The sequence below is a fragment of the Cydia strobilella genome, chromosome 19 (assembly GCF_947568885.1).
Source record: "Cydia strobilella chromosome 19, ilCydStro3.1, whole genome shotgun sequence".
NCBI lineage: Eukaryota > Metazoa > Arthropoda > Insecta > Lepidoptera > Tortricidae > Cydia > Cydia strobilella.
The window spans coordinates 3,449,830-3,474,930 of record NC_086059.1 but is presented as its reverse complement, the minus strand read 5'-3'; the positions used below and the strand labels follow the sequence as shown (position 1 = coordinate 3,474,930).

Here is a 25,101-nt window from a genome sequence, read left to right as displayed (position 1 = left end):
AACTTAGAGGAGGCAAATGAGTAGACGAATCGCTCGATGATAAGCAATCAACGTCGGCTATGGACACCCACAACACTAGAGGGGATACAAGTGCGTTGCCGGCCTTAAGATGGGAGTACGCTCTTGAAGGTTTGAAGGTCGTATCGTTTATAACGACAGTTCATTCTACAGTTTAGCTGTGCGAGGCAGGAAGTTTCTGGAAACGCACAGTTGTGTTGCGATATATTTGGCCACATTGGCCGTCAATGTCAATTTGATACTGACTGTACCATCCCCACTCTTGACTGATAATTTGAAAAAAATCTTATTTCAATGGTCAGAAAAAACTGCGTATGTTTGTAGAATTACATAGTTGCCAAATATTACATAAATGCATATTAAATTACATTTACAAACGGGTCTATCGCGAATTTATTTTGTTACCTTTATCGATACGTCGGTAAATAAAGGTAACAAAATAAATTCGCGATAGACCCGTTTGTAAATGTGATTTAATATGTGTTCAAACCGCGAAAGTTTTAAATGTTATATTACATAAATGTATTTTAAAACCGTGACTGGCGTATTGCCATACTCTTTTTTGCACGCATAATATTATATTTAGGTAATCTCAGATACCTAATTTAAAATTATATAACGCAATGCCAATGGCAAGAACTAACTATTAACAGTTACATAATTACACACAAAACATTAAATAAACTTATGACTAATCAAAGGGAAATGATTAGACGATAATACTAAATTATTTCTAGGTAGGTACATGTATTTGTGAACCTTATATATAGTGAGAAACAACGTTCAACCTACAGTCTAAACTAAACTATTTAAAATCTTTGATCATCTTAGACGAAGGAATACTAAGTACGCGTCGCGTCGTGCAAAATAATGTAGCTGCAGTTATGCCAGCTGAAAAGATGGCTTTACCTGGATTGTCATACGTTAATCAATAACAATATATTTACCGCATTATGTACAGTCAGCATCCAATACATGTTGACGGCCAAAGTGGCCAAATACACGGTGGCTAAAAAATATGTGCATTCCCGTTGCCAGGGAGGTTTTGGGCTTATACTGAGGAACTTTTATTATGGTACCAACCACGAAATCGCAAAAGAATTTACCCATAGAATATGGACCAGCCAAAATGTATGAAACGGCAAATTTTTTTTACGCGATTTCGGGGTTGGTCCCATAGTAAAAGTGGCTCGGTATAATCCTAAAACCTCCCTGGCAACGGAAATGCACTTATTTTTTAGCCACCGTGTATATCGTAACACATTCCTATTTCTATAGTAAACAAAGGTTACGATATATTTGGCCACTTTTGCCGTCAATCTATTTGATCCTGAATACTTTGTAAAACTGCGACTACAATATTTTGTACTACTTTAAGCGTTTTAGTACTCCTTTCTCTGTCTTAGATATTTAAACTGGGTGAGCGTTTTATTATACAAATGAAATAATGTGAACTACAATCAAATAAGACAAGTTAAGATTAACAAATCTCAATTAAAATCCTACATTTAACTAGTTCTGAATAATACGGCGATACAATTGAACTAGGGTAGGGTAAACTACCCGATGAATGGCACAAGTACCTACTTTTTATTGCAACCCATTTTTGTAGGAAAGGAAAGCCTTACCTTAACACATCCTTTAAGGAGCTTAACTCATATGATACATGTACGGGGTCGAATGGACCCCGTACCGCAGTGCGCATGTTAGAATAAGGTTATAAAAGTGCCAATCATAGGTGGAGCCGATAATAGGGTAGTTTATCCTGTGTGGGCAGCATACCTACTATGTGCAGCGTACTACGTCGTGCGACTTGCCCGGCCTGCGGATCGGCGGGAAGTGAGTGATCCTTTTACCCCGGGTATGTTTATAAATCCTGAAAGTAAAACAAAATACATGTAAGTATCTTTATAATCAAAGTAAATTATTAATTAACCCTTAAATGCATGATTTTTTATTATTGGTTGGAAAAAAAAAAATTATTTAGTTATTTGGATGTAGGATCTAGGAATCTGTGAGCTGTCCAATGCTTTGTATACATTTGGCAACAATATGCATTTAAGGGTTAAAAATATACATCCGCAACTGTAAAAGTCGGAATGGAAAAGGACCCCTGACTCACTTTATTGTATTGACAGTGTTGGTAAGACCCGATCTGACCATCGGGGACGTTCTGTATATTCCCATCTGTGCCCGTCCCCCGGTCAGGTTATTATACAAATGTTGATTTGGATAGTCGTTATATTGAACAGTTCCATGTTCAATATAGCGACTATCCAAATTGACATTTGTATAATAACAAAGATGGGAAGAAACCGAGACAGAATGAAACTCTTTCCATCTGCTCTCGCCGGGGAGAGATGGGAATGAATCATTCCCATTTGTGTCCACTCCCTGGTCAGGGGGCGGGCTCAGATGGGTCCACACCTACAAGGCTTTTTATCCCGTCTCAGATACGATCTAAAACAGGTGTCTCCAAACTGCTCTGAAGCGGATTGTTAGGTCTAATATCTGTCAACAGTTCTGTTATGTATGTGGTCAATGATTTGACAGTTGCGTCGGGAATTATTCGCCTGTTTGGAGTTTGGACTGTGTATCGCCATCTCCGTAGCCAAGTCACGGCATTTCAATTCAATTCAATACGTTTATTTCTGACACAACTGTCCATATAAACGAAGTATACAATTTAAAAATAGAAATAAAATAAAAACTTATCATGACATACAAAATACAAACACACCAAGTCCAATAAATAAAAGTAACATTTAAATGTGATCTAGCCTAATATATGTATACATATTGGGCTAGGTCACCCATGTTATGTTTTATTTCTTTGTTAGGTATTATTTTAAGTTTTGAAGGAAGTTTTTATTTTAGGTTACTTTTTATTGTAAGTTTACATTTAAATAAAAATAAAATTGAGATAGAAATTCAAAATTCAAAAATTGATAATTATTAATAAGAAAATTCAAATTTAAGAAAAAAAGAAAGAATTAATACCTATCAAAATTAAAAACTATTATTTTTAATTAAAATTAATCAGCACTACAGCTCGTCAGCTCGCTATTGGCTGAGGTTGCTGACGTAATCTTGAGTTCGGTTTGAGCCGAACAGTGCTCGGTTCTGGCCCTCGTCCTTCTTAACCCAGTACTATCTGTCTACAACTTGTGCTATTGTGAGCTGTGTACCTCACCATTAAAAACCAACTTAAACATACCTGTCAGCACTGCAGCTTTCGCTATCGGCTGAGGTTGCTGACGTATAGACTCTTGAGCTCGGTCTTGGGCATGTTCTCGAACAGCGCGGCTCGGTTCTGGCCCTCGCCCTTCTTAACCCAGTGCCCGTACACTCGGAAGGCACAGCCGTCTATCACCTGAAACAATAGCAGAGATTGATTAGACAATAAAAAATAACCGAAGTATATTAAAATGTAGTTTCCCGATTTGTTGTTTTAAAAGTAACATTTCTTGTTAGATAGCAAGCTTCGCAGGCGTATGACTTTCTCTATGGTTTGGCACTGTCCCGTGCTAGTCAAGGCACGCATGGTGTAAGCTGCGCGACCGGCGGTGTGTAGCAGACTTCGCAGGCACATAGCTTTCTCTAGTGCTATGCTATAGGGATCCCCGAGCGCAGCGAGCAATGAGACAACGCAAGCGCAGTCTTCGCAGGGATATAATAGTCCTGTGCTAGTTAAAGTATCCACCTTCCTTAGCGCACGCATGGTATACGGATCCCTGAGGGCAGCATGTAATGGCACGGCGTGGGCGGCGGTGTGCGGCAGTCTTCGCAGGCATATGGCTTTCTTCGGTTCTAGTACCCACCTTCCTCAACGCGCGCATGGTGTAAGGGTCTCCTAGCGCCGCGTGTAACGAGACAGCGCGGGCAGCGGTGTGTGGCAGCCTTTTCAGGCGTATGGCTGCGCGGACCGCCATCAGACCCATACGTAGTTTGGCTCGCGCGTTGAAGCTGCCCTGCATTTTCGCCTATAAATTGACAAGGATAGCATGAGTCGATTGTATACGCAGTGTTTGCGTTGCGAAGACTAAGGTCCAGTTGCACCAACCCCAATAGGCTAGATGTTTTTTTTATTAAAGGTATCAATCGATCAGGTTTGTTTTTGGGACCAATTTGACCCATTGCATTAAAGCAATACAAAAGTCAGAAATGATAGTCAAAGTCCGACAGTCGTACTTCACTCGCGAAACGCTCGTAACAAAACGATAAGTGAACGTGACGCCATGGTCTTAAATGTATGGAAAATAATTGCTATACAATCTTTTTTGGATAAAATGTTAGGAATCGAGTGGTACCCTTACTTTATTCCGTTTTGGAAGTTAAAAAAAAACTTTAAATTTTGAAACTTAGATCCTGTATTTTTTATCATTTCCATATATTATTTTAATATCCACATTATTGTGATAAATTGCTCACTTGCTATCTATTTTACTAGATTTTGTTATAAAATTCATCATCCTGAATTGTTTAATCCCCGACGACATACTAATGTTTACTTTTCACATGTTCATTCTCTGATGCCTTATGGCATCACTATCTGGGGTCACTCTAAGAATACCGCCTAATTACAGATGCTACCAGTTTTTTTTTACATTGCAATGATTACGTTTGTGTGAGATTACATTATCTATGTAGCCAGGGCGCCAAACCCGGGCCTGGAATCGATTTCTAAAGACGCCCCGCGTACCATGGTGATGTTCATATACTTTTGACTAGGTATATAACTAAAGCAAATTTATAATTTTATTTTTACCGTGAAATAAATTTAATCTAATCCATCGATAGTGTTTGTTTTGTTTGTCAAATATTAATCATTTGCCAACTTATTGAGATTACAATGCTTACCGGAGCCTATAGTTCATATGAAATGGGGGTAGAATTATTGTTATTTAAAAACGATCAGTACTATAATATCATAACCATGCTAAACGCAAACATGCATGCATGCATATTATTTACAAAAAAAGAAAAAAAGTGTGATTTTTGTGCTATATTTATGTGTCTCATTTCCAATTTAACTTGTCTTCAGTACTAATTAGTGTAATGATGTGAATTTAAATTGCAATATAACACAATGATTACATTTATCACTGTGCCATATTGGCAATGCTATCACTATGCATGTGTGTGTTCCTCCTAGTATTATGTGTTATGTGAGTGTTATGTGTTTTATGCAAATTTTGTTTAGTGTAAAAACTCAAAAATTTCAAAAAGAAGTACCTACTTAGGGCGGCACATGCAACCCTATGAGGTACAGATAATTACGGCCCAAAGAATCAGGAATTTTCTGGATTCAACGGGCATTAGTAATGAACTTTAACCCATTACCGCCCACATCCACTTTTTGGAACCCACAATTTTTAGAGTTACAGTAGAAAATCTAATCTAACACCTTAACCCAGGTGTACCCAAGTGGGTACAATGGGCGGTAATGAGTTAAAGGGCCGTCACGCATGGTCGACGTGACAGTCATGGCCCATAACACCCCAATAATAATAATAACACAAAAATAGTTTGGGTTATTTGTTAGATGACTTTTCATATTGACTTGAGTTCGAAATACGATAACATTACAAAAGTAAATTAACATTTAATTAACTTTACGGTTTAACTCCAAAAGTTAAAAATGCTGTAAGATTAGAAATTCGAAAATGTATGTTCGAATGTTAAAATTCACATCTTAAAAAATTGTAACTATAGTTTGGCAAGCCATTTCCGTCAGTAGAAAAGGGCGGCAAATTTAAAAAAATGTAGGCGCGAAAGGTTGTCTTTCCATAGCCTCGTAAGACTCAGGGCAATTTTTAAGCTTTTAAATTTGGACCTTTTTTAAATTTCTATATGAGTTCAAAACTCGAATTTAATTTGTACTTGTACAAGTACACGGGGACTTACGAGGATAGAAAATTTAAATTTCGCGCCTTTTTCTACTGACAAAGTGGGTTTGTCAGAGTATATATCAATATAAGTGTGTGTAGTGTTGTGTGTGTGACCAAAAAAACACAATTACCATGGTGATGAGTTCGATCCTGGACATCTTGCGGCTGGTGCTCGAGAGAGACCTCTTGAGCGGTGTCATGTCCTGGTCCCAGAGCTGACAGGCCAAATACATGTAGTATGCATTAACATGTAGCTTACCTATGTGAGAGTTATGCGTTCCTAGTTCTATGGTATCGTTAAACGTTGTATTTTGAGTTATTCCTTTTTCGGCACTTGATTCTTCACATCTTTTAGGCGGTTATCATATCACACTGGATGCGATTAGCACGTCGCTTCCATGTTTGAGCGAGACAACGCTATACGCGTATTTTTTGTGCTAAAACAAAAACGTGCAAAAGACCGAAACAAGATTGTGTCGAAAATAAGAATATGTCAAAATAAGTATGATCGGATGATTGGACGGACACTACTTGTTGCCAAGATTATGTCTACTAGGTCACTCTTTAGTGCCTAAGATAGTGTGTAATTTAATAATATATAATATTAAATAAACAAAAAGCTGAAATAGGAACGCATAATAACTAAATACTAAACTAAAAAGTGCTGCTAAGCAAAGAAGTGCATAGTGCATATACAGTAAGAAGTGTACGTTTAGGTGAGCGAAAAAAATAATACTTAGATGCAGTCAAAATTAAAATAATAAAATTAATAAAGTTCTTGCAAAGCTGACTAACAATACTAATAGCGATTTTTAAAGATGTTTTATATACTGAAGTTTGTACAGTGGGCATCAATAATAGCGCGTAGAAGCAAAAGTATTTGCAAACATCTAATCAATGAATTCCAACCAGACATGTAAATAACTGAACTTGTATACTAACATCTTACATATAACTCGTGTTTTATCTAATAAATTATTAATCTTATCTTATTAAACTATATTTTGTAAACGTAATGTGCTATTTTCAACCAAAAGGGTACTTATTGTCGCTTGTCGGTAAGGCGCTATTTCCATATAGCTTCAATTAGAAATCAACCTTATCAACAAGCGACAATGTGGTACCTTTTGGTTGAAAACGTCACGTATTAGTCTAATACATTTACAAACTATAGTTTGGCAAGAGCGTTTAGTCAATGGAGCATAGGCAGAGAGAATGGCTTTTTCTTATCGTTGGTTAAGAGTATGAACCTGCTAATTCCATTTTAGAAATTAATTTGTTTTTTTAACATAAACTTATTTACTAGACTATAGATATTAGATATTTACTGGATGTTATTTTTTAGGTAGGTATACAAGATATATGTACGCGATTGTACTCCTTTCTATGGTCAACTTTTACAATAGCAGCAACTCAGAAATAACAGAAAAAAATCTGGTCTCCATACATTATGTCCAGGGCCGGTACATTTCGTGTCGGTGATGCAAAAATGACGTAATTTTACATATAGGCAGTTTTTTTAAAACACTACAAATTTAGATAACTAACCTATTGACGCGTAGAAAAATAAATACTTGTTACGTAAAATACACTGTTAAAACTAAAAAATATGTACGATTTAATAAATTAATACTCTATTATATAGTTCAGTGGCAATAAGATGAAAGTCAGTTAGACGTTTCTGTACTGATTGTCGAATATCTATATCAGATAACTTAAGTGGTTGACAAATGATTAATTATTACGAAAATACTTAATGGAATTATACTCTATGATATATGATCTCTATCTATGATATAACACCGAGAAGTCAACCACGTAAAATAGTAGGATTAATAACAGAACATAACACACTAATCAAACACCTACATAATATGCTTGCTTGCGTCGTTCAAGGAGAGGTTAAAGAAGCTGTGGTTATCTGATTGACTAATGTGCCTATATTTGTATTGTATGTTGCTTTATATTTTTCTACTTTTTTCCAATTTTTAGTGTATTTTCCCCATTCCTTTTTGTGTAATATATTATATGTTTATCCTATTAATTTTGTATGTATTTATATCCTTTATCTTTCTGGTACCTTGTTGTACATTTTGCTACATTTGTCACCCTCTTTTCACTTTCTCCTCTCATCTACTCAAAGGTTAACTGGAAGAGATCCCTCATAGGGATAAGTTCGCCTTTGTACATCTTATTATTTGTACCATGTAATTTTTAATGTGTATATTTGTACAATAAAGAGTTTACTACTACTACTACTACTAAATATGGGTAAAACTGACAGCCCCATGTGCAGAGCGTGTATGGAAAAAGAAGAAACAACAAAACATATTCTCCTAGACTGTAAACAGGTAGAAGAACAGGTAGGTTAGAACAGGTAGGTAGATTTCTAGTTATGGCAATAAACTTTTTTTATCTTTTATCTTTATCTTTAAGTATACAGGAGCAAATACCTAGGAAATCCGTGCATACTAAAGAGGCCGTTATAGTATGAATTTTCTCAGATGATTTTTTCGGGCTCAGGCTCTAATCTGTTAAACAAAAGCCTTTGTTTCTTTTAAGAGCGGTCTTCAGCACGTGCCAAAACAGCCATCTCGTTTAAAAAGCAACTACCGTGATAGTATTAAGGTTCTTTGTGTGACAGCTCATTCAGAGAACTATCAGGGTGGGTTTTTCTTTGGAGATAACAAAACGTGTTATCTCCGAATGGGCTGTTTTATGAATTTGAACCATATAAGTAGAACGCTAAATTTGCTTTTTAAACGGGCTTGTTCCCGTTACTTATGCCGGGGCTATTAGCAGTAAGCAGTGTAACCACTGCATAAAGGAAACAATACCTTTTGTTTAACAGATTAGGACCCGAGCCCGAAAAAATCATCTGAGATAATTCAAACTATAGCAACCTGAAGACCTTGCTAGGTTTCGTGCAGGAGCTGGGGTGGTTAGAGTAGGGCTACCTCGTTTACCACGCAAAATATAGGCACATTGGATGTCGATTTGCAGAAAATGCCCAGCAAAACTAACTAACTAACATACTCTATGTAGCGAGACGTAATTTTTCCCTCAACGGCATGACATGTACGCCTGTACGGGCCCTGATTGTCGAATTGAACTATAGTATGGAACACCTGATTTTGTTTGCGATGCAACTGTTGCTTTTTTATTAATCTTATTTCTAGGTAAAGATCTACAAACCAATATGTATTTTGATTTTATTTATAATTTTAGGTGTTTGCTGTCTTAGAAAAAATATTGTGTGCAACGGTACATAATTAGGTCTTAAAATTCTCGGCCCCGTCATTACAAAACTCAACTTCGTTTCGTAACTTCGGCTCTTGAAATCAATCAAAAATCACGCCATATTTTTTTACAGTTTGCTTCATCCGCTAGTATTGATGCTTTATGTACCAGGATAACATAAGATAATAATAGTTCTTACCACTGTGTTGAAGAAGGAATGGCTAAGGGCGTCTTCGATGTGCAGCCTTTGGCTGGGCTCTACTACTAATAGCCTCCGGATAAGGTCCTTTGGGTCATCTGAGAACATCAGAAAGTGTTATCTAGGTAAGTCTATAACAGAAGCAGGTAATAAAGAAAGATTTTCTTATTAAAAGAGTGGATAATGGATATTTAAAATGCGACAGTAAGGGCGGTACGTACATATGTATAACAATACATAAGTTAAGGTGGGATAAGACTATCACCGCCCACTGCTCGTAGATCTTAAACCTGTAGTATGCCACTGATCAATACATCCCCACAAACCCTACAGTTTCGTTTTAATTTGTACTTTAAAGCTTATTTTGAGCATTTTTAATGCTGTAGGGAAGTCCGTTACAAAGACGGGCCGCCTGCACGGAAAACGAATTCGACATGAACCCAGTGCGGTGAAGAGGGATGAACAGACATTTTGCCAGAAGAGCGAAGTTGACGTTTGCGAGTAACGCCGTAGTATTGAAAAAAAGACCTAAAGTATTCAGGAGAATGAGAATCATTTAACACAGAAAAAAGAGTACATAACATGTGAACATTGACGGATGGGGAGCCGGCCAAGCTGAGAACGAATAGATGAGACATGATCATATTTACGAAGGCAAAAAATGAAGCGAGTGCAGTTATTGAGTAGCCGATCCAATTTGTCGAGAAGTTCTACATTAAGTCCGGATAACACACATCACCATAATCTATAATGGGCAGGATTACGGAATTTATTAATAAAACTTTAGTTTTAATAGGCAGTAAGTGCTTAAGTTTATTAAGAGAGTGAAGAGAACCTGTCTGAAAATTGCAAGCTGTCTGAAACTACCGATAATAGTACCTGATATATCAGCCCACTCGGGGCTCGTGAAGGAGTACTTCCCCTCCATGATGTTCCGCAGCATCACCATCTGCTTCCGGTGCCAGAACGGCGGGCAGCCCACCAATCTGAGAAATAAAAAGTTTCTAGTAATTCATGAATCGTGAAATGACAACCTGGTAAATGATAGTCTATAGGCAGATTAAACAAAATCCGTCTCCTTCACGATTTTCGTAGACATCTCTTCAGATAAATACCTAACCCTGGTATGGATGTGTTTCTCGTGGTCTCCAAAATATAAATTGAACGGTTTTAGTTTATGGAGAGGGGGACGGGACGAAAAAACGCGGGAGAGACGAGCACCGATAACAGCAGCTTGAAGTTCGAGTCGAGGGATGCTGAGGGTCTTGATTGGATGCGTCCTCGGGCCATCACAAAGGCTAAGTGTGTTATTATAGTGATTGTATTTTTAGGGTTCCGTACTTCCGTAGTGAACCCTTATAGTTTTGCTATGTTCGTCTGTCTGTCTGTCCGTCCGCGGCTTTTCTCCGCGTTGGTTAGTGCTAGAAAACTACAATGTTGTATGACAAAGTGGTATAACACAAAAATTACAGATAAAGAAAAATTTAGGGTAATTCCCCTACAATCTTCATTATTTTATTTTTATTCCGCATTAATCCTATTATGTGGATGTCGTTCTATAGATCGTTCAAAACGAATAGGTGCACCAACAACCATTTTTTGAATCAGTAAATATTTTCGGAAATAATCGCTCCGAAAGAAAAATCATTGTGTCCCAGTGTGACATCTTCGAGTAGTTTTTATTATTAATATTGATGTATTTTAATAATAATTCAGCATTTGTTACTTATATTTTGAATAAGGTTTATTAAAAAACACAATAATTTCAAATAAATGACCCATAATTTCGTATACCTAAGTCTGTTTTAATCACCTACTCGTAACACCCGAAACAGGTTATTTTTTTCATTAAAATTTATCAAAAAGCGATACTAAGTGTTACTTCAGTGTTTTAGTAGACTAAGAACTATTATCACTTGACATAAATAAAACTGGAGGTTACTTGAGAAAATTCGCTGAATTATGCATTTTGGTACTGATGTTCAAAAGGTATAGGCCAATTGGCCTAACACCCGAAACAGCTATTTATGGGTTCAGGAAAAGAAAATATTATCAAAATAGTAGATGATTCAATAGTTACAACTTCCTAGTTCCTTAATACAATATCGAACAAAACATTATTTAACGAGTTCAAGTGTTACACCCGAAACGGTGGAATGACCCTTAAATAGTAAACATCTTGTTCAGTAACAAAGATATTTTGCAACCATTGAACCCAAATCATTGTTTACTTGGTATAAACAGTGCAATAAACATCTGGAACGATTACGAGTGTGATTCTGAGTATAATAAACTACTAATTAGTTATTGTGACAAGCCGCATTCACTTGTCTGTCGTGTAAGTCGTGTTGTGTTGTGACGGGTATCGGTTTCATATATTTAATATGGTTGCGTTCACATTTCTGTGATGCATGAGGCATGAAACCGATACCCGTCACAACACAACACGACAGACAAGCGGCTTAACTCTTATGACGATTGTCAGATGTTAGGCCTGAATTACACTGCATGCGGTCGAATGCTGATAGCGACCCTGCGGCACCCCATCTAAGGCGGATTTGGCACTCGTTGGTGGTTTTAGACGGTAGTCCTCTGGTTAGTCCGTCATCCCTCCTGGTTCCCCCGGACCAGGTGGCATGCGTAAACGCATTTCCCCAACGTTAAAAAAAAAAAAAAAAAAAAAAAAAAAAAAAAAAAAAAAAAAAAAAAAAAAAAAAAAAAAAAAGGCCTGAATTACACTTGCAAGTTTTACTTACGTAAGTAGGGACAAAGCTATTTCCTAGAATGAGATAACGATATTCATATCTCATTCTGTAGCTGTGTCCATACTTACGTAAGTAAATTTACAAGTGTAATCCTGGCCTCACTTAATCGATGTTATTAGTTTTGTTTTCATTTAAATGCGGATATAACCTCCTAAGGTCCAGCCATACAAATGAAAGTTCCAAAATTTGCCACTGAAATTTGAACCTATAGTGTAAGAAATAGAGTGGATTTTGCGTTGTTGGAAAATTGAACGAAACAAAGCAAAAGCGACTGTTCCAATTAAATAGGATTTAAATTTCATCGAACGAAGACGTACTATAGGTAGGACCTTGGGCCTCACTTAGGAGGATAAGTCATCATTTTCATAAAACAGTTTTGACATTGTAGTCGCGCCATCAGATATATCGCATCGGCCAAGGTGCTCAAAAATATGTGAACATGCATTATAGCGCCTTGACAATAGAGGCGTGGTCAGATATTTGTGGGCACCTTGGCCGCTCCTATATATCTGATGGAGACTGTACGAACACAATATGCAATAATGCCAATAACAACAGTTAATCACCATCAGATATATCGGAGCGGACAAGGTTCTCAATAATATCTACACTGCAGTCTAACCTTGCCTATAGGTTGTTCTACGTTGGGTCCCGGGGCATGCGGGTATCGTTGGAAACGAAAAGGCCGACGAACTCGCGCGAGCAGGGGCTAAGGGGAAGAACTACAGTCCTGAGCCGTTTTGTGGTATTCCCAGAAGCCTAACGCGGCTCACCCTAAAGACCTACTGTCACTACAAAACCATTCAATTCTGGAGGGAAATACCAGGTTTGAACCATTCCAAAGCGCTTATCAAGGCCTTCAGCAAAAAGGCGTCTTCGAACGCCTTAGCGCTGTCTAGGAACCAACTGCGCAACTTGGTAAGGGTGCTTACCGGGCACTGCGGCCTACATAAGCACATGCACACTATGGGGAAACGTGACATGGGGCGGTGCCAGGGACCGGCCCGCTATCCCTTATCGGGGTTTTATAAGGGTATTGCATAAGGCTTAACTCACCATACCCTTTGCCAGACGAAAACCTTTATTTTGCTTTTAAAAACCCTTATATTAAGCTACCACATTTGAGTAATCGGTAGCCCAAATACCCTTACAAAACCCTTATCATCCGCTCACCAGCACCTTGCATATTGCTTATAAGGGTTAGCCTTATAAAGGGCTTCACTTTTAGCATATAAGCGTGCTAATTTAAGTCGTCTACCTTGTTCATAAAGCACACATTACTTCGAATCCGAGCGATCGTCGGCGGCGACGGCGGCGTTCTTTGACTAGGCACGTATTTTCTTTCCTTTTCATACACTACCGTAGATATATACTAATCCTGTCTCTTTCACGCAAAGGGAAACCTTTATAAAAAGCGCTTAAAGATAAGGGTAACCCTTATTAAGGGCTAGCCTGATTTTTGGTTAGCTTTTCGGTAAGGGTTAGTCAAAGGTAGGGGTATGAATGGGCTTGCAGTTCAAAAGGGAAAGTCTTTCAATGTGTTAGCCGTGTTTAAGTGTCGCCCATTGAAAGGGTTTTATCGCGGAAAGGGTTGTCCGGTCCCTGGGCGGTGCAGACTCTGTATGGAGGCAGAGGAGACGCCCCTACACATCTTCACAGAGTGCTCTGCCTAATGCGTACTCGTGACTTAATCCTGGGTGGACATATATTGCGCCCGGAGGAGTTAAAGTCTCTCGAAATCAAAAAGATCCTGCAGCTGTTTGAAGTTGCAGGTTTGAATCGAGAGTTGTAGTAGGTGGCGATCACAATAGATCAGAGATGGTCGCAGTGATACATAGGCTTTGGAGCCTTATATAGCCCCTAACACAAGAAGAAGAAGAACCTTGCATATAAGCCTAGCCTTGAAAATAGAGGCGTGTTCAGATATTTGTTAGCACCTTGGCAGATCGGATATACCAGATGGCAACGCTACAAGGTAGGTATATCACCAACAAGGTGGTTATATAAGGTGGCATGTTAAAAGATCGTGTATACTTACAATGTGAACATTATAACTCCGCATGCCCAACTGAAATTAAAAAAAAATAACATTATTAAGTATACACTTTTACAAAAAAAAAATGTTTTTTCTACAGACAGCTTCACTACATATTATAAAACAGTCGCTATCCGCTGTCTGTCTGTCCCTATGTATGCTTAGATCTTTAAAACTGCGCAACGGATGTTGATGCGGTTTTCACCTATCAATAGGATAATTCCCCTTCGGCCGCGTATGTAACCGGAGTTTGGTAACCAGTTACCTAAGAAGAAAAAATGATCCTCATAGGATACTGGTATCCAAGTGATATATTTTTTTCCTTTCACGTAACCCAGTTACAACCTAGGAAAACTTCCTAACGAGTACGAGAAAGTACTTTATATTCCTCGTAGGTAACTGCTTGAAAGATAGTTAAGGTATGGTATTATCCCTTTAGGAACATAATGTTAAATTCTCATAATGTTGGATTCTCGAAATGATGAATTGTAAAAATGTCGAATGCTCAACTTAACTAGACGGAGCCCGACGGCTCCTATTTTTGGGCGATTTACCCTTCGGGCATCTGAAGCTACCTAACGAACCTACCTACCTATTGATTTAGTGTGATATCCGTGAAAACATTACACTGGGGAAAAAAGCGTAGGTTGTAGGTTAGGTTTGTTAGGTAGCTTCAGATGCCCGAGGGGCAAACTGCCCGAAAATGGGAGCCCCGCGAAGCGGGGCTCCGCCTAGTTAAGTTGATAATTGAATATTATGTTCATAAGAGTATTATTTATTCCTTACTGGATACTAGTTACGAACAATCATACAGGTATCAGAAAAGGATAAAAATATATCACTTGGATACCAGTATCCTATGAAGATCATTTTTTCTTCTTAGGTAACTGGTTACCAAACTCCGGTTACATACGCGGCCGAAGGGGATAATTCTTGAGGAAGGTTTTAGTGTGTAATTTGTAAAGGTTTTGTGTAACCCGTGCGAAGCCGGGGTGGGTCTCTAGTACATAATACGATAAGAATGAAAACTACTGGGATGCTCTTCGTCTCATAAACACTCTCCTAATACAAAACTCTTTTATCACTAATCTTGCAAAATAAACTAATTAACGTCGATTTTTTATTAAAAATTAATGAATAAAAATTAATAAAAGAATTTTTTTTGCAATAATTACGTGTCTATCTATAAAATGAAAACAGTTCTAAACACATGCAAACAATGAAAATAGTCAACATCCCTATTAAGAGGAAGAATTAGCACATGCACTTATGAATATGACTGCCATCTGACTTTCCAACCCAAAAGAGGAATCTACAATACAACGCTTTGGCGATTAGTCTAGTTTCTTCACGATGTCTTCCTTCACCGAAAAGCGATTGGTAAATATAACATTTCGTACGAAGTTCCAAAAAACACATTGTACAGTCACCAGCATAAATATATGACTGTGGGCAGCCGTGCAAAAATATCTGATCCTCCATTGGAGCCATAAGTATATGACGACATTAACTCCGTAAAAATATGTGATGCTTTTTGGCCAGCAAAAACATCGTTACTCTGTATCCGCATAAATATCGGATCCGGTCGTTTAAAAATATTTGATTACTTATAAAAATCAAAATTATGTGAACACCGGCACCAATAACCGGCACAAATATATGACTGTGGGCAGCCGTGCAAAAATATCTGATCCTCCATTGGAGCCATAAGTATATGACGACATTAACTCCGTAAAAATATGTGATGCTTTGTGGCCGGCAAAAACATCGTTACTCTGTATCCGTATAAATATCGGATTGGGTCGCTTAAAAATATTTGATTACTCATAAAAATCGTTCGTACGAACGAGCCGGGGTTTGAACTTGCGAACTTTGGTTTAAAAGTCGTCAATGCTTATCTACCAGTAGGCCACCAATGCTGTAATTTCTACCTACGACTTCTACGTTTCTATCTTCCTATATTTATCGCGTAGGTATCCAATAGGCATCACAGAACCGAAGCGAAACGCGTCTCCGATAATTAGTACATTAAGATAATAGAGGGGTTATGCAATTGTAGATAAACAAGATATTTAATAACAATAATAACGAACGATGTCGTAGAAATCTCTCGCGTTGATAGGGAAACAGTAGACTATTGCAATACAATACAAATACTCTTTATTGCACACCTCAATAAAAAACAATACAGAAAGAAAACAGCAACAGAAGTAGAGGTAAACAACAGGTGATCTTATCGCTAAAAAGCGATCTCTTCCAGACAACCTTTAGGTAGCGGAAATCGATAAATGCGCAGTTACGATCAAAGTGCAATTAGCTCCATGCATGAATTTATTTTTATTTTTGGATTCATAATTTATATCGTTGGAACACCGGAAATGATAAAAATACTTTTGTAAACCTTAACATTATTTTATTAAAAAATATTTAAAATGTTGAAAATTTTGGAGCGGTTGAAACGCTCATAATTTTTGGCGCGAATTCGATAGAGCGTGATGACGTCACACGTTGGGCGGCCCAACTGACGTTTGCTACTAATGACACTAATCTGTCGAACGCGTGACGTCACGTGGCGTTTCGAGCGTTTCGCTCACTAGCTTTTCGCGGGCAAATTTTTGTACTATTTATTTATAATTTTAGTAATTAAATGGTAATTTAAAAACGGAAATGCATTTGTAACATGATATAACGGTAACAAACATCCGAATAAAACATATTTCGTTCAAATATAAACTTCATGCATGAGGCTAATTTTGAATTATGTTTTGCGGGTCCAAGTAGGTAGGTAGGTAGGTCCTTATTTATTCAGTCTCGAATTTGAATTTATTTTGTTCGCAATCGAAGTGAAGCAAACTCTAGTATAAATATGTATTTCATCCTCGACCTGTATCGAACCACGCTTCGCTCGGGTCCAAGTTGCCTTGTATAAAGCGAGGCTTCGCTAGAACTAACTAGCAAGAACTTGCATGCATGTTACGTTACAATGCAGACTACTAAGGTAAACTGCATTCAAAATTTTGATCAGAATGTAATGAAAATACCTAGTCTAAACCGCGCTTAAAATGGATCCCACCAAAATCATTTCATGTATAATTTAGAAGCCAAGCGCCAAGACATATGTTTTACTGTAATAAAGTTCACAGTAAATAAATCACATTATCAGCAAAAAAAAAAGCTTTACTAACTAGGTGTAGGATCTTGGTCTAAAAACTATGGATTTATTATGGCTATTTTACGATCTTTATGTACAATCTGCTATTTAATTCCATGGTTGTCTAATTTATATTTTTACGACAAGTGTTCTTAGTGTAAGGCCTGAGTGGACGCTCGAAGCGGAGCGTTCGGCGGGGCGTGCAGCGTGGCGTCGGGCTCACAAGTGATGTAAGCAGCGTGCACTAAGGCCACTCCTATACGTTTGCATTTGTTTAATATGCACGCCGCACGCCCCGCCCCGCTGCACGCCCAACTCGAGCGTCCACTCAGGCCTTACACTTAGGATTAGTCTATAAGGATAAAAAGGGACGTCAGTACTCACATGTCGACCTCCGTACCGTACCCGTACGCGTCCTCGAACATGTTCGCCTTCAGCGTCTCCGGCGCCAGGTAGCCCGGCGTGCCGCACAGCTCTGTAAGTATGGCCGTGTAGTAGAAGGGCAGTAGAGACGTCAGTACTCACATGTCGACCTCCATGCCGTACACGGCCGCGTCCTCGAACATGTTCGCCTTCAGCGTCTTCGGCGCCAGGTAGCCCAGCGTGCCGCACAGCTCTGTAAGTATGGCAGTGTAGTAGAAGGGCAGTAAAGAGACGTCAGTACTCACATGTCGACCTCCATGCCGTACAAGGGCGCGTCCTCGAACATGTTCGTCTTCAGCGTCTCCGGCGCCAGGTAGCCCAGCGTGCCGCACAGTTCTGTAAGTATGGCCGTGTAGTAGAAGGGCAGTAAAGAGACGTCAGTACTCACATGTCGACCTCCATGCCGTACAAGGGCGCGTCCTCGAACATGTTCGCCTTCAGCGTCTCCGGCGCCAGGTAGCCCAGCGTGCCGCACAGCTCTGTAAGTATGGCAGTGTAGTAGAAGGGCAGTAAAGAGACGTCAGTACTCACATGTCGACCTCCATGCCGTACAAGGGCGCGTCCTCGAACATGTTCGTCTTCAGCGTCTCCGGCGCCAGGTAGCCCAGCGTGCCGCACAGTTCTGTAAGTATGGCCGTGTAGTAGAAGGGCAGTAAAGAGACGTCAGTACTCACATGTCGACCTCCATGCCGTACAAGGGCGCGTCCTCGAACATGTTCGCCTTCAGCGTCTCCGGCGCCAGGTAGCCCAGCGTGCCGCACAGCTCTGTAAGTATGGCCGTGTAGTAGAAGGGAGCTAAAGGGACGTCAGTACTCACATGTCGACCTCCATGCCGTACCCGGGCGCGTCCTCGAACATGTTCGTCTTCAGCGTCTCCGGCGCAAGGTAGCCCGGCGTGCCGCACAGCTCTGTAACAAATGCATAGGTACTTATATTATTTATTAAATTAATGCCATCTCGCTCAAAAACGGGGCAACGCAATTGGGGATACACATAGTGTCAAACAAGAAAGCCCTTACTGCATGAAGATCTAATCAGACAGCCTAATACAATAACCTAAATAATTAGGAGATGAGAATATTGTTAGAATCTAATCATCTAGTCCTTGTTTACACAGATAACTGCGTAATTAGCAACCTCACAATGCCCTCTAAACAGCCAATCACAACGCGGCATTAAGTAGACCCGCATATCCAACAGACCTTGAATCCTTGACATATAATATGCTGATAGTGCGTACCTATCTGGTTAGAGGATTTTCGTATTGGTGTCAAATATGCTAATCTTAGAAATAGGCAAGACACAGACTCCTAACTGCGACGGAATGCCGTTTTCAACCAAAAGGGTCGGTTGTCAATAAGACGTACGTTATTTCCATAAAACTACACGTGGTACATTTTAGTCGAAAACGTCACATATGTAGTTGTAGACGAAGCTCTCAATACATTTTAGAGTACGAAAACGGTACATATATGACTGCAGAAGTTATCCCTTCTCTATTTAATTTCTGTAATTTAATTTCGTATGCCTTGCAGCTTAAGCCAAAAAGGAGGTTGCGTATTAAAATAATTCTTAAAGCGTGAATTATGACCCTGAACTGAATCACGTCACACTAATGTTTCCTTTTCAAGATAAGTTTAAAGTCATGCGATTTTAGATAATTGCTGGTTAAGTCGGAGCCTTAACGAATACAATCTTTGGCGGCCAAATTCACTTTACTGCGTTTACTTACACTGAGGCAATTTGCGCAAATACTAGTATAGTGGTATAGTACCTATATCAGGCTACATATCCCTCGGCAAGCATCATACAACAAATATCATTCAGATTATTTCGCGCTTAATCTCCGTTATTCGCATCTGTTCTTCGAATTTACTTTACCTTCAACTGTATGCCTCCTATTTAGCTGATCTTGTGGCAATATTATTACTAGGTATTAATGTGTTGACATTACTAATATCTCATAAAAAAACCCGGCCAAGTGCGAGTCGGACTCGCGCACCGAGGGTTCCGTACTTTTTAGTATTTGTTGTTATAGCGGCAACAGAAATACATCATCTGTAAAAATTTCAACTGTCTAGCTATCACGGTTCATGAGATACAGCCTGGTGACAGACGGACAGACAGACGGACATCGGAGTCTTAGTAATAGGGTCCCGTTTTTACCCTTTGGGTACGGAACCCTAAAAATGAAAATACCAATTCGTGGTAAATTGGGTGGGTTGGGTACCGTTCGAGAAAATAACCCCCAAGTCACCAAAAAATCAGTGTATGTTCACCAGGAAACCAGCATTTGCTAAGTAAACCGCTTGACTTGACTCCTTTAGACACCAACTTTAATATAACACTCTTTTGTTCTTCTGCACCCCTGGTACCATGCATTAAAACAATAGACTTGCGACATTGTATGAACTTGATTGTAAACCTAAGATTAGTACGGGAATCGGACCGTGACCTCTTGAGCGAAATGCAACTTTAACCCCGATATCTGAAGTTATTTTAAATTGACGTCAGTCATGCGTACAAAAATGGTGGGATAAGATCACAAATAATTGCCACGAGTCATTTAGTATTATTAAAGATTATAGCAGAAAGGTTAAATGTCCAATGCGAAGCTATTTTTAGTTGTAATTGAGTTACCAAGTTTTAATGTTATACGAAAAATTTGTTGTTTGTACAAACGCAATATGTATATTTTTACTGTTTTTCAAAATAAGTCAAATCATTATTATTTCATACTTAATATTACTACTATTAGTCAAAACTGTGATTTTGACGTTCAGCTGGTCGTCCACTAAGTTTTTGGGTTTCATGCCTCGACAGACTACGTTCTTGTGTCTATCTACATATATTACTATCTCTCTCTAGCAGTAAGGTGTCCTGCTCAGGCAGCGCAAACACACCCATGAATTAAAGGGGTGAATCAACTTTTGTCACAATATGTCACTCGTTGCGATGGTTACGCCGGTCTCCTGGGTCACTCTTAGATAAATGGTTTTATGATATTTAAAATAACCAAACATACATTTTTATGGCAGTTATAAGCCCTTTCCATAATGGGTCATCTATTGAGCATAATATATTACTAGAAAGTAGTATAACTTTCCTTTTAACAAACTATTGTCGCCGGTCTGACGGATCATAATTATAAAAAGAGAAGTTGATCCACCAAAAGAATTTGTGACTTACCGAACAACTTATCTCCCTCTTTAAGAACTTTAGCGAAGCCGAAATCTGTGATTTTGACGTTCAGCTGGTCGTCCAATAAGATGTTTTCGGGTTTCAGGTCTCGATGGACTATGTTCTTGCTGTGTATGTATCGCACGCCCTCTAGGACTTGTCTGAAACAAGTCAGAAGAATGGTTACATAACAATCCGTAATAGGCCTGACCAAAGAGAATTAACACTTAAGAATTAAGACAACTATTTTGAATAAAAAAAAAATAACAAGAAAACACAGAGTGCTCACTCCATACATCGGTTTTGTTACCAAAAAGACTAATATTTTCGTAGTGTACATCTAGCGTCAAGTATCGGAACTATCAGTACTGCTACTCGACACTAATTATTTTCAAATAAGAAGTATCTTTACTCATCACTCTTTTTTTATAATATTAAATAATAATAAATAAAAATAATACGCCTGGGTAATGCCCATACTCATATACTCCTTTGGCATACTAAGGTGGACTCAGACCGAGCTGGACGCCCTGGATCGGAGGGTCCGTCTACTACTCACCACACACCGTATGCTACACCCACGCTCGTCAGTTATGAGATTGTACATCTCACGGAAGTGTGGAGGTCGAGGCTTCCTTAACGCCAAAGATCTCCACAACCGCGAGGTGTGCAATCTCAGGAATTATTTCCTTAACAACGAGTGTGGGATGCATCGTGATGTGGTGGCAGTGGACAGGAACTTCACGCCGCTCTCCTTGGCAAACGAGAACTGGCACAAACCTGTGGTACAAAGTGCTGTGGGCCGCAAGGCGGTATGGGAGAGTAAGGTGCTACATGGGCGGTTCTACAAGGCCCTCACGGGACCCGATGTAGACCTGCTCGCGTCGGTGAACTGGTTACGATTCGGGGACCTCTTCGGAGAAACCGAGGGTTTTGCCTGTGCAATTGCGGACGAAGTTATGATGACGAACAACTATCGGAAATATATCCTGAAGGACGGTACGGTCGACATTTGTCGGGCATGCCGCCGTCCCGGAGAGTCACTCAGGCATATCATTTCCGGTTGTTCTCATCTTGCTAACGGCGAGTACTTGCACAGACATAATCTCGTAGCCAGGATTATTCACCAGCAGCTTGCTCTTCTATACGGCCTTGTGGACTGCGAAGTACCGTACTACAAGTATTTACCTGTGCCAGTTCTCGAGAATGGTCGTGCCACGCTCTATTGGGATCGATCTATCATCACTGACAGGACTATTGTAGCCAATAAGCCTGACATTGTGATAATAGATCGATCGCAGCGCCGGGCCGTGCTCGTCGACATCACCATCCCCCATGATGAGAATCTCGTGAAAGCCGAGAAGGACAAGTCCAGTAAATACCTAGACTTGGCTCACGAGATAACCGCCATGTGGGATGTTGATTCGACGATCATTGTCCCGATAGTCGTTTCAGCGAACGGTCTCATAGCGAAGAGTCTCGACCAACACCTTGAGAGACTCTCGCTAGGTGGTTGGATCAAGGGTCAGATGCAGAAGGCGGTGATCTTGGACACGGCGCGGATAGTCCGCCGGTTCCTCTCTCTGCGGCCCTGACCACCGGCAGCTTGGGCCCTGCCCCGCTGCTGGCGGCACCCTAGGTTAGGTTTTTTATAATTTGTTTATATGTATTTTGTATTGTTTTGTTAAGTGTTTTTATATTTTACTTTTATATGCATATTATAAAAAACCTAACATAAGAAAAAGAATAAATAAAGAGAATAAAAATAAAAACTTTTTTTAAATAGTGATAAAACCAAAGCAATAACAACTATAGATATTTCAATTATTGTATTATACCTATTCAATAACTACATAGGATTTTTTTTTAAAGTAGAACATAAGTGATAAGAGTAAACTACGCTTTATTAAAAAAAAAAAACATTTATAATATGAACTTGAACTGTCGAGAGGCATACTATAGATAAGTAATTTTATTATTTTGTATTTTATTCAGGGACAATCTTAGTAATCTTACACAGATCAACCTAGCCCCAAACAATGCAAAACTTGTACTATAGATATTTCAATTATTGTATTATACTTATTCAATAACTACATAGGACAATTCTTTAAAGTAGAACATAAGAGTAAACTAAGTTTTGTTAAAAAAAAAACATTTATAATATGAACTTTAACTGTCGCGAGGCATACTATAGATAAGTAATTTTATTATTTTGTTTTTTATTCAGGGACAATCTTAGTAATCTTACACAGATCAACCTAGCCCCAAACAATGCAAAACTTGTACTATAGATATTTCAATTATTGTATTATACTTATTCAATAACTACATAGGACAATTCTTTAAAGTAGAATAAGAGTAAACTACGCTTTATTAAAAAAAAACCATTTATAATATGAACTTGAACTGTCGCGAGGCATACTATAGATAAGTAATTTTATTATTTTGTTTTTTATTCAGGGACAATCTTAGTAATCTTACACAGATCAACCTAGCCCCAAACAATGCAAAACTTGTACTAAAGATATTTCAATTATTGTATTATACTTATTCAATAACTACATAGGACAATTCTTTAAAGTAGAATAAGAGTAAACTACGCTTTATTAAAAAAAAAACCATTTATAATATGAACTTGAACTGTCGCGAGGCATACTATAGATAAGTAATTTTATTATTTTGTTTTTTATTCAGGGACAACCTTAGTAATCTTACACAGATCAACCTAGCCTCAAACAATGCAAAACTTGTACTATGGGTACTAGGCAACGATATAGATAGTCAAATAAATAAATACATACTTAAATACGTAGAAAACATCCATGATTCAGGTTCAAATAACCGGGATTCGTATACATTGTGTATGGTTGGTATTGGCTGCACAATAATTTAATAATGTATTTTAGTGCTCCGTACAAAACTTAATTCACGGAGCACTTAATATATCACTTCGGTCTTGTAAATCGGTTCATTAATTAACTTTTGAGCTGTATTTGAAAACTGAGTAAATGTAGGTACATTTTCTAATATTATGTTGTAAATCTTATACATTTAAACGAGGAATTCTTGTATATCTATATATATTTATATATTTCGGGGATCTCGGAAACGGCTCTAAAGATTTTGACGAAATTTGCTATATAGGGGTTTTCGAAGGCGCAAAATCGATCTAGCTAGGTCTTATGTCTGGGAAAACGCGCATTTTTGAGTTTTTATATGTTTTCTGAGCAAAGCTCGGTCTCCCAGATATTAATATTTAACCAAAACATCTACATTCCACCCATTTTTTTTTAAATATTATACAAAGATATTATACATACATTTTATATTATACATTACATAATTAATACAAAATTAAATAACTAACTTATAAAACTTAAAAACTAAAACTCAAAATAAATAAAACTAATCTTAAAATAAATAACTAAAAACTATTTCCCTGCGGCATAGTGCCGTAGATGCTGGCAGCATTTCCTCGCTGTATCGCAATTCCACCCAATAAAATGCACATACCTTTCTTCAGGCGCCTTTTGAAAATGTTTACACACACTCAACATTATAGACAATGAAACTTGCAGACAAACTTGCAAAGTACCGTACAGAGGTACCAGGAGAACAGAGCTGCGCAAGAGCTAGTAAGCGACTGGGTCAAACGAGTGCGCGCGATGTTCGCGAATCTATTATCTTGACATTCTTGACGCATTCGATTTATTTGTGGTCGGTTGCACTAGTGCGATTATTACTTGGTTATTTCGTTAATGGAGTGTAATTAGTTATTTAAGCCTTTATTTTTGTTAATAGTATTTAGTTTTATACACAGCTTTTGTTTTAACTTGAGACAATTCAGAGGTTAGGTGCGTGAGGTCACTTACGTACAGGTTTAGGTATGAGCAAAGATAGATATAACTCCGTAATAGTTGGATACAGTCTAAGGAAAAAACGTGCCTCGAAAATCAAGAAAATTTGATTCTCGGCCAGAGGGCGCTACTAGCTTTGGCCTACTGACGTATAGATGGCGTTGACGGTTTCGTTTGTTATTTAACAATTGTAACGCATATCAGTGAAAGAACATGGGTCAAAATCATAAAAATAATTAATGCAAATAAAAAAAATCATTTATCCATATTTAAATACATTTTGTCGTATTTTTATAAATCTTCATTTTTAGTTTTAAAGTGTGTCGACAGATGGCAGTG

The 25,101-nt window shown here is 38.4% G+C and overlaps 1 protein-coding gene across 3 annotated transcripts in view; it reads right to left on the bottom strand.

The window, feature by feature from the left end:
• Positions 1 to 466: 466 nt before the first annotated feature.
• Positions 467 to 25,101, bottom strand: part of LOC134750038 (phosphorylase b kinase gamma catalytic chain, liver/testis isoform) — a 31,109-nt gene continuing 6,474 nt past the window's right edge. The window contains exons 4-12 of one of the 3 annotated variants that reach the window (XM_063685120.1): positions 20,912 to 21,063; positions 18,540 to 18,630; positions 14,152 to 14,181; positions 10,228 to 10,334; positions 9,349 to 9,446; positions 6,041 to 6,124; positions 3,840 to 4,001; positions 3,236 to 3,391; positions 467 to 1,894 (exon numbers count right to left, since the gene is read on the bottom strand). In XM_063685120.1, coding sequence (XP_063541190.1) covers positions 3,257 to 3,391; positions 3,840 to 4,001; positions 6,041 to 6,124; positions 9,349 to 9,446; positions 10,228 to 10,334; positions 14,152 to 14,181; positions 18,540 to 18,630; positions 20,912 to 21,063 — 859 coding nt within the window. In that variant the 3' untranslated portion in view covers positions 467 to 1,894; positions 3,236 to 3,256. Of the gene's footprint in view, positions 1,895 to 3,235; positions 3,392 to 3,839; positions 4,002 to 6,040; positions 6,125 to 9,348; positions 9,447 to 10,227; positions 10,335 to 14,151; positions 14,182 to 17,683; positions 17,775 to 18,539; positions 18,631 to 20,911; positions 21,064 to 25,101 lie in introns of all 3 variants that reach the window. The other 2 variants (XM_063685121.1, XM_063685122.1) reach the window with 2 other exon arrangements.